At 44.2% G+C, this 14,414-nt stretch overlaps 1 protein-coding gene across 4 annotated transcripts in view; it reads right to left on the minus strand.

The window, feature by feature from the left end:
* Positions 1 to 9,452: 9,452 nt before the first annotated feature.
* acaca (acetyl-CoA carboxylase alpha) overlaps positions 9,453 to 14,414 on the minus strand; it is a 30,790-nt gene continuing 25,828 nt past the window's right edge. For all 4 annotated transcript variants that reach the window (XM_022745746.1, XM_022745744.1, XM_022745743.1 and 1 more), the window contains 5 exons: positions 14,298 to 14,410; positions 13,587 to 13,741; positions 12,574 to 12,744; positions 11,187 to 11,323; positions 9,453 to 11,090 (listed from right to left, as the gene is read on the minus strand). In XM_022745746.1, coding sequence (XP_022601467.1) covers positions 10,967 to 11,090; positions 11,187 to 11,323; positions 12,574 to 12,744; positions 13,587 to 13,741; positions 14,298 to 14,410 — 700 coding nt within the window. In that variant the 3' untranslated portion in view covers positions 9,453 to 10,966. The remainder of the gene's footprint in view (positions 11,091 to 11,186; positions 11,324 to 12,573; positions 12,745 to 13,586; positions 13,742 to 14,297; positions 14,411 to 14,414) is intronic.

Genomic DNA, 14,414 nt, shown 5'->3' on the forward strand with positions numbered 1-14,414 from the left:
GGCCTATTCCTGACTCCTGTAAAAAACTGCAGTGCTTCCTGGGGTTCACCAATTTCTACCGCCGCTTCATCCATGACTACAGCTCTGTGGCCGCCCCTCTCACCGCCCACACCTCCTCCAAAGTGCCCTTCCAGTGGACTTCTGCTGCCGATGAGGCCTTCCAGACCCTCAAGTCCAGGTTCACCTCGGCGCCCATCGTCCAGATGCCTGATTCTGAGCGCCAGTTCATGGTGGAGGTGGACGCCTCCAATATAGGGGTGGGAGCCGTTCTGTCCCAGAGATCGGTCACCGACCAGAAGCTCCACCCCTGCGCCTTCTCTCTGTGCCTGTCACCGGCCGAGAGCAACTGCGACATTGGGAACAGAGAATTGTTGGCGGTGAAGATGGCTCTGGAGGAGTGGCAGCATTGCCTGGAGGGTGCCAAGGAACCCTTCCTGGTTTGGACCGACCACAAGAACTTGGAATACGTCCAAACAGCCAAGAGATTGAACTCCCGCCAGGCCCGCTGGTCCTTAGTCTTCACTCAGTTCACCTTCACCCTCTCCTACCATCCAGGGTCACGCAACGTCAAGCCTGACGCCCTGTCCCGGCAGTTCCAGAAGGGGAAGGATTATGCTGAGGGGTCTGCTACCATCCTTCCTTCTCCCTGTGTCATTGTCACCCTGACCTGGGATATAGAGGAGAGAGTGAAACTCGCCACCAAGGGTCAACCTGGTCCCAGCACCTGCCTGCCTAACTGCCTGTACGTCCCGCAAGCCCTGAGGTCGGAGGTGCTGCAATGGGCCCACACCTCCAAACTCTCCTGCCATCCGGGTTTCCAGTGAACTCAAGATGTCCTCCTCCAACGCTTCTGGTGGCCCACCCTGAAGGAGGACACCCACGATTTTGTCAAGGCCTGCTCTGTCTGCAACCAGCATAAACCCTCCCATTAGGCTCCGGCGGGACTCTTTCAGCCTCTCCCAGTCCCACATTGTCCATGGTCACACGTCTCCTTGGACTTTGTCACGGGTCATCCTCACTGTGGTCGACCGTTTCAGCAAAATGGCCCACTTTGTGCCCCTGCCCAAGTTGCTGTCAGCCAAAGAGACTGCCCAGCTGGTCCTGCTCCACATCTTCCACCTGCATGGTCTCCCTGTCAATGTGGTGTCTGACCGGGGGCCCCAGTTCTCCTCGGTTTTTTGGAGGGAGTTTTGCAGCCTAATGGGAGCCACTGCCAGTCTCTTCTCCAGGTTCCATCCCCAGTCTAACGGGCAGACTGAGAGGAAGAACCAGGAGATGGAGACAGCGTTATGCTGCATGGTCACCCGGAATCCGTCCTCCTGGTCACAGCAGTTCCTATGGGTGGAGTACGCCCACAACTTCCTCACCAGCTCCACTACGGGCCTCTCGCCCTTCTAGGGTGCCTACGGCTACCAGCCCCCGCTCTTCCTGGCCTTGGAGAAGGAGGTTTCCGAGGTCTGTCCAAGCCTTCATCCGCCGCTGTCGCCGAACCTGGGTCCTGGCACGTGTAACGGAGTTTAGTAGTAGTAGTAGAAGTAGAAAGTTTTATTTTACATTTTTCAGACGTGTGTGTGTGTTTGTGTGTGTGTGTGAGAGGAAAACCGGGACTGACTGTATTATTAATCCCTCTGCCAGGTACGCTTTGTGTGTTATTTTATGTTCATTTTGAAACTAATTGAACAGATCGACCTTGCTGTTCCCCTGACTTGTGTGTGTGAGAGGAAAACCGGGACTGACTGTATTATTAATCCCTCTGCCAGGCCAGCCAAGGTCTGAAATAAACGGCAAGTTGCCAACTGTGATGGTCGTCTTCGTCTCTTAAACTACACAATGCAAAGAGTACAAAGCCGCTACACACGCACTGCCCTCCAAAGCTCCTTGAGTCGCTACACTACTTCAGCCAACCAGTGACAATCTCCTGCTCCAGTCTACCAGGTTGGCCAGAAGGTGTGGCTCTCCACCCAGGACCTACCCCTCTGGGTGGAATCCAAGAAACTGGCTCCCAGGTTCATTGGCCCATTCCCCATCCAGAGGGTCATCAGTCTGACGGCGGTGAGACTGAGGCTTCCGCGCGCCATGCGTGTCCAAAGTGAAGTGGGTCCACGAAAGCCCTCTGTCGCCAGCAGCCCCGCCTCCTCTTCCTCCTCGCCTCATCGATGGGGGACAATTTTTTTTTTTCAGTTCTGCGCCTGGTCCATTCCCGTCGTCATGGAAGGGGGCTCCAGTACCTGGTCGATTAGGAGGGCTATGGCCTGGAGGAGAGGTCCTGGAACACGAGTTCTGCCTGTGTGCTTCCTGGTCCCCGTCTGCCTGTCCCTGTGGCTGTTTGGCGTTCTCCAGCTCCGACGTCGCAACGCGAGTGCTTCCCTGCTGGTTTCCCGATCCTTCGTCTGACTCCGGTTACCCGTCTGCCTGCTCCTTCCTGGTTCATCAGTCCCGCTGACTGCACACCTGGTTCCGATCCTCTTGCACCCTCGACCATGTCTCCAGCCTGCTCTAACGGTACCGTTGCCTTCCCACCAACTCGTCCCTGTGTGTGTGAGCCTCCCCAACCCGCTCCACTCACCGGCTCCGCAACACGGCATCTCCAGCCCCGGCCCCGGCCCCCTTCCTCTATCCCCAATACCCACCTGTGTGCAATATCTCTGCTGGTGCATTATTAAAAGTCATTACCAACTATTTGGTTGTGCTGCAATTGTTGTGCAACTTTCAAAGCTACATTGGTGTTAATAATATAATAATACATATAATAACACAACATTGGTATCTACTGCCTGCTAATACGTATACGGCATCTTGTTTATTTACTAAACTATATAAACCACATATGAACAACGACTGTTTTATTGCACAACTAAAGTTCCCACGACAATTTGAGTCTTGATTTCTGTCAGACCAAACAACACGAGGTACAACTGCACAAAGCTAATCGTTTATCACTGTGAAGTGAAAATGACAGAAGAGGGACTCAACTTCTCACAGAGAAGAAGAAGCAGAGATGGAACTGTATTCATCAATTACATCTTTATATTCTGTCATTATAAAACTTGGTCTGTTAACATTTCAAATTGTTCTTAATGTTGAAACGTCTCTTTTCCATATTTCAGAGAAGGACTCTCTCTCTGACTAGAACCTGTTTTCACTATTGCTGCTACTATCTAATTTAATAGTATTATAATATCTAATCTACTGTATCTGCACATTGTTTTTCTGTCGCTGTTGGTCAGTGTGATGAAGAGTCAATGTGATTTCACTCATTAAAATTCTTAGTCCTCACTTACCTGTCCACCTAGTTGTGTTAAAGGTGCATGGAAGTGTGATGGTACAGGAATGGGGATTAGATATATCACATACAGCAATATTACACATATTATTTAAACAACATCAAAGATAACGATGCAGAGCTACACAATAGAATTTTAAACAGGATATTAATATAAATATTAATGTTTTACACTTTGTCACATTCTCAGAGTCTATGAAGCGTCTTTGTTTAAATGTTCCTTCTCTGTTAGGAGATAATGTCATGCTGTTAATCAGCTTAATCCCTGTTTATCTGAACAAAATGCCTTGATTAAGAGAGAGATTTGCAAGTCAAACAGGAAGAGAGCAAATCAATTGAAATCTACCTGACAGTGATTATGGCGAGTGTTGGATAAACCATGTGCAATAAAGGTTATTTTTGCTGTGAGGAATGACGTGTGCACTTAGTTTTACTAAAAATAATTGAACTGTTTCCTTAAGTATTGTACGCAGAAATATTCTCTCTGAGGCTCAACCCACGTGTTTGTGGAGATCAGTATCCAGGAAATTCCAGGAAATATACAGTTTGGTCAAACAAATGAAGAGACAGTGTTAGGGTTAGGGTTACAGATGGACACACAGTGTAACAGCCTGACACTGGAGCTGGTTCACAGCTGGTTCACAGCTGGTTCGATCCCTGCAGCAGCTTCTCTTTGTTGTTCCTCTCAAAATGAAGCACTCTTCTCAGGTAGAGTCGCCACAAGGAGAAAAACACTGATGGAGTTTGCAGTTGAATAAAAAAAATGATCATGAGTTAAACAGTCCACACTGGAAAATACTTTATTGTAATTTGAGGTTGAACTCCTTCATAATCTCAGTGAAATCTAAATCTAATGAATCTAAATCTTGTTGGAACTCAGATTTGGTATTTGACATGTTCTGGCTGCTTTCTCCTTTTATTCACAGTCTGGCCCAATTCGCTAATTTGAGTCTTTCTTCACTCTTTGCTGGAGGCTTGGTAAGTCCACTTTCTGCATGAAAATCATTCACACATACAATTTTATAATCAATGCCCACAGTAATAGGATTCCTCTGGCCATGGGCAATTAATACAGTTTTTCCCTTTTTTTTTTTTTTTTTACTCCTTGCGCTGATCTCAAAGCTACGAGACATTGGCCTCTCCTCATTTACATATTTATTGCATTGGACTCAAATCTGGCGAGTGATTGATGTGGAGCCTGCCTCCTGAATTTTTAGCGGCCCATTATTATGAAAGGGGGGGGGGGGGGCTGCAGCATGTCTGTGTACTTTTGATTAAAGTTGAAGAGGACAGAATCATAAGAGTTCCCCACCTACTTTCTTCTCCTGCAGAGCTTAATCTGTGAGGCCAAGTGCTGCGGAGATTTCAGCATGTTATAGATATTGACACGTCGTTCTCGCACAAAAGCCGAGGCAGATATGCTTGTTAAGATTTTAATCTAGTTTCATTTGCTGTTAATTCTTAGTGAGTGTGATGAGTACACTGGAGTTATTCTAGGATCTACATGTACCTTGGCAAAGCTCTGTTTGTAATCCAGGAGACAGTGTCGGTCCACAGCTGGAATATAACAGCTGCCAGTTTTGATCATGATGACCTGATAAGTGATTATGATTCTAGCAGCATCACTCCCGATCCATGGAATCAACTATTTATGATCTTTCTTATGACAAAACATCAGTTTGCTTCAAATAACAAATGAAAAGGACCCAAAAAAACAACGACATGCAAAACAGAAATCTTCAGAAATATCACGTCCTATTTTGTCATGAAGAGATTTTCTGTCCTTGATTTGTTTTACACAAATATTCCTTCACATTTCACACTGAATTCCTCCAAATCACATGTGGTAATTTTAGTCAGAGCAACAAGACAAAGAAACGTCACGCTGAAGGCTGATGCTTCTCTTAAACATGCTCATCAGTCCTAAATGTTGGACACCGACGCTGTTTGATGACACTATGCTGTTATAGCACAGCGATTTCCCTAGTCGGTTGCCTTTGTCCTTCACAACCAGAGGACACTGGTCACGAATCCAGCCGATCCACAGGCTCCACGAGAAGCAGTAAACCAACAGTTCCAGAGGGAGTTGGCTTTAAACGCTCCACTGCTGTCCCTGTAATGCATGCATTTTAATGTGGGCCACTGCTGGACTGATGTTTGCATTCAGCTGAACTCTTTCAGTCAGCAACTCTGTGCAAGCCATAACTCACAGTGAGTACACTGTGTGTATGCAGCAGACTGTTTTCAGTGTAGTCTTGAAGTAATCAGTCAGTCAGTCACGATGCTACAACACACAGCCCTCCCTGCTAGTATGCTAACACTTACTAATTAGCAGTAAACACAGGTGCAGCTCAGGCAGTGAATGTTGTTCGTTTTCAGGTATGAAACTTTGACCTGATCGTGATGTAAGATTAAAGGTCAAAGTTATGATGGTTCATCCAGGGACCATGCTTCACATCAATCATCCAATGTTGTTGAGATGAATCCAAGAAAAAGACCATAACTGTCAATCTGGACCAAAGTGTTGGGCCAACGACTGACCTAACTCACACCAAAGACACAGTAACAGCTGACAGCGACTCCTTGCTGGCCGGACCGGCCCGCTCCTCCAGAATGCCATGTGGACCTGCTCCTATAATTTCCATGCCAGTCAATGACCTATAGTAATAACTGTGATGTATGACCAGAGATGTGACACCTTGGTTGCTGACCTTTCCCACAATCCCACACTGAGCAACCTTCCCCACCAGGCCCCACCTCTCCCCTTCCTCCACCAGCTCTATTTATGGGGCCTCCATCCTCCCTCGTCCCCCTCGTTCTTGCATCTTGTCGTTGGCTTGATGTACGTGGCTCGCCACACTCCAGTGGCTCTATGAATGTTAATGTGGGGACGGGGGGAGGGATGAGAGGGGAGGGAGGAGTGGCTGTGTGATGCAGGGAGCACATTCACCTGGTCTGCAATGCACAGCTACAAGGAGCTTTGTGTACATTATTATTCATAGTAGCTGAGCTATGTTTCCCTTGTGTTAATATCTGACACTAATTTACAGTGGAGTGCATGAGCAGCAGGATTAGGACAAATAGTGAGCTAGTTACTGTGCTCTCAGCTCCAGCATCATATTGATTTAGTCTTGGAGATGAACAACAGACGGCACAATGATGAGGAGCTCCACGGATCTCTTTGTTCAAACCATAAAAACAATGTTTTTGTTTGTGAAGATGAAAACATTTTGTGGGTGATGAGCTCGTAACGTCAGACCTCTGTCTTGTTCTGATGCCGTCTTTGTCTCCTGTCTGCAGCAGGTTTCTCTTCCTGTGATTTATCCCTCCTCTCTGGTGTTCGGTTAGTCCTCAGCAGTGTTTACCAAGCTCTGGCAGAATGGAAATGTGTGCATTATGTGGTGATAATCACAGGGTGCAGTAATCTTTGACCCTTGTGGCACATTTCAAACATGGATGGGAGATTAAGCCTCTCATGCAGCTGGCTGACAGGCTGCCTTCGTGCCCCTGGAGAGATTCACTGCCTGACTATAACTCAAATACAGATCCAAGATACAACACATTATTTACTTTCAGTTTCATCTATTGATGGAAATTGCTGTTCAGAATTTTGTTTTGCCCTTTAAAATTTAGGCCAATCAGACAGAATAAATCATGAAAGACTGACATACGTGGGAAATCTCACTCCATAAAACTATATGCAAACAAAGCCACCAGTTTGACATCAGTGTTTTACTGCCTGCCACAGGTTCAGCTCAGACCCTGGGTCTCAGTCTGGGAACATTTGATTAAACTGTATCACATTGTTCTGGGCACTGAATGAAAAGGAAACAGGCTGCTGTCAAATTCATGTGAAGTGGGATGCTAGTGATGCAAAGGTACTGGACATGTTGACTTATGGACTGTGTGTGTGTGTGTGTGTTTTTGTTAGTTTTGTTTTGTTCTTTTTTGAATCAAAAGTTTTCCTCTGATGCATAAATGTCTGTTTATCAACTCAACTACTTCATTCATGATGTACAAACTGCTGAATTATGAGCTTTCACAGTTCTGTAAATGTTTTATTAAATCAATTTCAATAAAGGAAATAATGAGCTGTTGAAGTTTTGACAGTTTTAATTATTCATGACTTAAATAAACACAAATAAAAGTACTGAATGAATAATGAATAAATAAACACATATAAATAAAATAAATGTTGGTGATATGAACGGTGCCAGTGAAGGGCTTTACCGTGCTTCTGCTTCCCAAAACATTACACTTTTAGAATACTACAAGTACACTTATACATATACACATATATCTTACGTTGAATGCAATAAAAATATATGTTGTAAAATGACACATAATACATTAATTACTTAAATTAAACTTCACCATTGTACAAGCTTTATTACATTTATGAAAAATATACTTCAGCCCACAAAATAGTGCACTTTGACTTCATGTACAACTTGAGTTATATTGCTGTTGTAATGAACTAATGTACTAGTGGTAGTCCACTAAAAATAGATTCACATCATTCGATAACTGGTAAATAAAAATAACTTTACTCACATATTCAACTCACTTTATATTCTTTTCATATACTGTAAATGTAAACTCCTTTTTTACTACACAGTATATTGAACAGTTCATCAGTTTTCTTTATTTGGAGAATAAATATATTTTGGAGGTGCTTAGTTATACGGCCACAGATGGTCTCATGTGAAAGGACAGGAATTCTATATGAAGTTTCCTTGAGGTGATGGAAGCAGCGTTATGACCCAGAGTTCATCAGTCTCTGTCCCAGACTCAACTCATCTGAAAAGTGTCTTTGTGCGACTGTGCTGCTCACACTTTACAGTATGGTAGAAGAGTGACGAGGCGAGCTGACAGGCGGAGATGAGATGAGCTCTTCAGAGTCTTCAGCCTGGAGAGGAGGAGGACAGCTGGGGCCTGGCACTCCCTCTGTGTCGCTCCACTCTTTGTCACGGCCAAAAGACTCTTGTTTTCAGGCAGTAATCAGACAGCCCTGGGGCTCTGTAAAGACCCTGTTCGCTTTTCATCTCAACTGTTGCATACACCCCACTAATTGGAATCCTGCAACTGGGTCACAGGCATTGTCTCTCAAGTGCTGTCAAGTCATTGAGACGCATGAATGTGGAATTCTGGTCGCCTCAGATGCATGATTGAGTCTCTCTACACCAGGACTGATGTTGTCCCTGTTTTTACATTAACATTTCTTGCTGTTCCTTCCTTCACTTTGACCACATTTCTGTTTCAGGCCAGCCGTCACAGGAACAAAGTAAATCCAACATCAGCTTGGTTTTATTGTCACATTTTAAGTATTTCTGTTGAGGCCAACGACTGTTTCAAGACTGTTGACGCGACTTAATTTTTATTATTATTATTATTGTTAATGTAAATCAGCACTGGCCCACACTGTAAACTAGAGAAAGGACAGTTATCAGTTTCCTGCAAGTTTCACCTACAAAACCTCTTCCCTCCACTTGAGTGGAGGAGTTGAGCAGCAACCTGAATCTGAGTTTGTCAGTGATTAAAAGAAGAATTAGCCGCCTAGCATGCCACCACAAATGAGCAAAACCCTCTGGGAGACCAGAGAGACCAAGCAAGGCACATTTCCAATTATACTGCCAAATGACTCATTTTCTTATTGGGCCTCCTATAATTGTGGTGGGTATTGGGTGCATGCAACTCAATTTGTCTTACATATTTGTTGGTAGGACAGTAATAGAGTTGACAGAGCCAAGGGGATGATATGAATGAGTGAGACAAAATAAAAAAAAAAAGGGATGAGATAGATCCCTCAATATTTGTTTGATCTGTTTCATCCTCCTTAAGACTGTTGAAGTTTAACAGCCAGGAAGAAAATGCCACTTTAATCATCTGTGGATTGAGGAATGGGAAGACTATCATTTTCGAGTAATCAGAAAATGTCTCCCCAGAGTAATAGTCTTTGCTCTGACTGCTGAAATTAATGAGGCTTCCATTGATGTGATTATCTGTCCTGAGGATCGTCAATATATGAAAAATAATTGACAAATTAAATTACAGAAAATTCTTGGAAACTTGAGTTTTTGTTAAAAACACTTTCTTAGTTTTTTTTCCATGTAACAAAAACAGAGATTTCAAAGTTTTTGCACAAGCAGATTCAAACTAAGTTGGGTAAGCTTTATTAAATTTGCAGACACATTTAGAGCTCATCACTGTAAATTCTTCCCCATTGTTGTACAGGAAACAACCAGTTACTTATAAAGCAACTGGACTACATGTCAACATAGGCACATCAAAGGCACAGCATTGACCATGAAGCCATTTCACATCGCTAACATATGACACAGTGACCTATAGGATTGCATTTAACATGATGGTGCCGTTTTGCTATGATTATGTTCGCTATTGTTAAAAAAAATCCTTTTATGATACAGTTGCCTGCTCATTGGTAACAAACTCAAAGTGGAGAATAAGTGATTCAAGCATTGTTTTCAAAAATGAATATTAAAAAATAAGTAACATTTCATATACACAAAGGTACAAACTTTAAATAGAACAGTTAATGTGGATTACAGTAAAATTAGACACGTCTGACATGTAACATACAGTAAGTCCAGTGAACAGTAGCCTTTGTTTATTCACAAATATTTAATCATTAAGTCATCCAACTGTTGTAAATTCAAAAATATTTCTTTAGTTAAAAAAAAGAAAAAAACCCTCATCATTTAATAACTGGTTTCAGAAGCAACACAATAGTTGTCAAAATAAAAGTAATAACCCAAGGCTGTTTAAACCATCATGCTATTATCCACTCTGTTTAGTTCAATTATCAATTCCCATTTAAACTATTATTAACTGTATTACTGTCTGTGTTACCTGTGTGTGTGTGTGTGTGTGTGTGTGTGTGTGTGAGGGAACAGTTTGCAGTAAAGTGCACGTAAAGCAGCATGTGTGTGCTGAGAGAGTGAGAACAGAAGGGACAGCTGTGGTTTTGTTGTGAGGCGAGCTGCCCGTTGCTCACTGCAGGGTAACTGTGAAACAGTCGGGGTCTAAAAGGGACCTTGTCCCTGCTCCCTGCTGGGCTGTCCTGTCCAAATCTGTTATAGTGTTCCCTGTCTTTGTTCAGTAACTAAGTGCTCCCCACTCAGGAGTTTAAAACCCCCTTTTCTTGCTAATGCCCCTCGCGATGTGTTGTCATTATGGAGCTGGTCAACAAAACGCTTGCAAATCTTAACAAGCATATGTCGCAAACCAAGGTGCATTTTAAAATGACAACGTTCTACATTTACTGTGCAAACTCCAGTTCAAAAGAATGGAGGTCACTGATTATCATGGAAACATCGTTTGAGCCAACTGTGTAAACATGTTATTATATATTAATCACTAGATATTTCTTTAGTCATCTTTCAATTGCACTTGAGTACAAATACATGGACTTATCTAAACACTAACACACACGTAAGACAATCTACAAAATGTTATAAATGATGTCAGTCATCTGAACTCTTGCTTAGTGAGAATCATTGCCAACGGTTCATCAGTAACCATCACGTCGGCTCCTCCACCCTCAGTCTCGAGCACAGGCTCCGGTCAGAGCAGGAAGGCTGAGCCAGGCTCCTTTGGCTGTGGTTCTGGCCTGGACTGTGATTCAGCCAGGGAGGAAGGGAGGGGGGAGAGGCCAGGCTCGCATTAGGAGGAGGCCGTCTCCATAGTGGACAGAATACGGACCACCTCGGTTCTCTGTGTGGGAGAGATGTGCTGGGTCATGTGCACGATGGAATCCATGGCCACCTCTGGATTGGCTTGAACGAGGCTGAAAACAAAGAGAAAACAACGTCAGTGTGACGCAGGGAAAAGCTGGACTTCACGTCTGTTTGTCAGCTGACAGACAGAGGTAAAGACTCTTCACCTGCGAATCTGCTTGAGGATGTGATCACGGCGGATGTACTTGATGTTCTCGTCGATGACGGACCGCGCGCCCTCCTCTTCAGCTAACTGCCTCTCCAGCCATCCCACCACCTCTTCGTTGTTGTCCCACAGATAGGCCTGAAAAATGCAGAGAGGGGGAGGAAGAGTCTCTGTGAGCCAGACTCTAGTATTTATGGATAAATTAAGACTAGGAATCAAACTTTTTCTTATGGTGTGTGTGAACAAATGTAACAATAAAAAACTAGGAAACAATGAAAACTTGCATTTTAAGTATTTCATAAAACAGATAATAAATAAATAAATAAATGTCAACAGAGGAGATGGACAGGCGTAAAGTGGAGATGATCTGTTGACTGGACCTGATAGGAAAATTAGTATTCATGAGGGCTGGCATCTCTGATCCCAAACAAAGCCAGGCTGGAGGGCTTAGCTAAGATTTGGGGGTGGAGGGGCTTAATGGGCTCTTGCCTTTTTTATGAACAGTCCTGCTTGAGGTCCACAAGAACATTTAATGCCCTTATTAATCATTTTTAATCTGTTTGCTTTTAATTAAGAAACAGTGTGTTACTCTCCTATCTGCACGTGCCAGGGCTGTGATTAATTGTGGCTTAAGACAGCCAGTCCTGATTGGGATAATATATTAGCTAACAAGAGGGCCACATCTTAGGAGATCTCCAGCGCAGGGCCGCTTCATGTCACCCCTGCTGCTGGTCCCCTGAGCCTGAACCGGGCCGCAACGAACCGTTTTTATGTATCTCTGTGCGGCGTTTGTTTTCATTAACTGCCGGTCATCAGTTCATCTTTGTTTAATCACAATGATTTAACGGGGAAGATTTCTTCTTCTTCTTCTTTAACTGGTGGATAAGAGACGGAGTGTGAGGATAAAGAAACAGCCTCTGATCATTCCTGGGGCTGAGAAAGTGTAAACTGAGAACAAGCACACATCAGATTTGAGTTCACAATGAGACATTTAATACTGGCCTAAGAGAACACAGTTATTAAGCCTCACTCAAGTACTCACCACAAACGACTGGGTATAATGATGAAAGGTTCACATTCAATCTCTCGGCTTAACAACATTTTATAATGTAAGATGTCTGGAATCATTTTATGGTCGTTTGACTTTGTGAAACTCTTCAGTGCAAACGGCCACTTCAGCTGTGCTGGAGAAGCTGCACTAACTGACTTCTGTTTGTCGACTGACGGGAGGTGAAACAGCAAAGTGTACTGTAGGTTTATAATAAATTATAAGAGCAATGATATTTCTAATTCTAATCCAAATCATCTGTGTGTGTTGCTTTAAACTCTGAAGTCCTCAAACCTTAAATTCACAGGCTGGTAAATTCGATCAGATACATGACTTTTACCTTGACAGCTCCCTCGGCCTCCACGAACCAGCGGCGCAGCATGGCCTGGATCTGGCCGTCCGTCAGCTCGCTGTTGGCCGCTTGGATCTTCCTCTTCACCGTGTCCTCCAGCAGCAGACGCCGCAGACGCCAGTAGAAGAACTGACGGGACGTTTGCCATTCCAGGACATCCTGAGGAAGACAAAAGACGAGAATGAAGAACTGCCATCGCCCATGTTTGAAATGTTATTAGATACATGTACATATATATGTACATGTATTTCATATTGCTAATTTAAGGTGGAATATGGATCATTTCCTTCCTGTGCCAACCCATACCTGGGATGTCACACTGAGGCAGAGCTCACTGAGGAAATAAACTGTACTAGCTGGAAGATGTGCTCTACATGTAGCTGTTTATTTTCTCACACACTCTCAGGTTCAAAAGCAACTCACACAAGATGAGAGACTCTGCTTTAAAATAAATACACTCAATGTAAAGGACTAATTCAACTTTGTGAAAGATGGAAGATGAATCTGTTCATTTTGTTGTGTATTTCTCAGTGGGTTTCTCTGCTGATGAACCGGAGATGAACGTACACATCAGTTAGTGCTGATCTGTAAGTCTCTCCAGTCCTTACTGTGTGTAAAAACTCCCTGACTGCCATCCATCCGTGAAACACCCTTCTGGTCATGTGAGGAAAGTGTGTGTGTGTGTGTGTGTGTGTGTGTGTGTGTGTGTGAGAGAAAGATGGGGCTAGGGAGGCACAGAATGAGATGGGGCCCGCCCGAGGCTGCTCTGTGGTTGCTAAGGTGATTGACCAGGGTCATCAGAAGATAATTATGAGGACGAATCTCACAGCCTGGTGAGACCAAACATTATTCACCAGGCAGGTGCAGCAGCAGCGAGACTGATACTCCCCTCTGGGCTTTTCAGGTGATTCACTTACTGCACATTCACACTGCAGAAATACATGCACAAGACAGCTTTAAAAAAGATTAAAAGAAGAGAGAGAAAGAAAAATAGTTCTCACTGTGATAACGCCCTTCTCTTGCATGCGACCTGGGGTGTCATGGAGGTCTGCAAACTGCACAGCCACCTGGTGGTAGATGGGCAGGAGAAACTCCTCCCGCTCCTTCAGCTTGGTCTCCAGCTCTTTACGATCAGGGGGGCTCAGCTCTGGAGTTCCTGTTGGGAGTTTCAAAATAATACAATAAAACATCATCGGTCATATATCTGCATGTTTAACTACAGGGAAAGAATATTTTTTTGGCGTTCCCTTATAATTCCATGTTCTACATGCAGCTGTGAGTTAACTCATTTAGCTTTTTGTTCTAGAGCACCCCCCCCAAACCCCTGGCTGCTGTCACTAAAGAATGATTTCTGTCGATTCCAATCTGTAAGCCCCCCCCCAGTAAACCTCCATTCCACCAGTTCGCCCAAAGCAGCGAGCCCCACATGGCATCGGACCACAGTTCCTCTGAGCCCCGAGTGAAATCAATAGCCTGCTCAGGAGTGACAGAGCGCTGGTGATTGATCTGAGCAGCCTGTGATTGACACATCTCCCTGGGGGTTGCAGTGAAGATGATACAATCAGCACCAAATAAAGAACAACAGTAAAAGCACACACATGCTCCCGCCTGATATATTGCTCCTTACTACATCAGACCTACAAGTGAGAACAAAGCTGAGGGGGACAAACACCCAGAAACACCTTTAATTAGAATTGAACTGGAAGACTCACCCAGTCGTTCAGCCAAGCCCGTGTAGACCGGATCGACTCTCCTCATGGTCTTCACCAGGTCCTTCCTCCTAAACTTGATCTCCACGGTTCCTTCAGGCTCCAACACTCCACCTCTGG

The sequence above is a fragment of the Seriola dumerili genome, unplaced genomic scaffold (assembly GCF_002260705.1).
Source record: "Seriola dumerili isolate Sdu_G_001 unplaced genomic scaffold, Sdu_1.0 BDQW01000091.1, whole genome shotgun sequence".
NCBI lineage: Eukaryota > Metazoa > Chordata > Actinopteri > Carangiformes > Carangidae > Seriola > Seriola dumerili.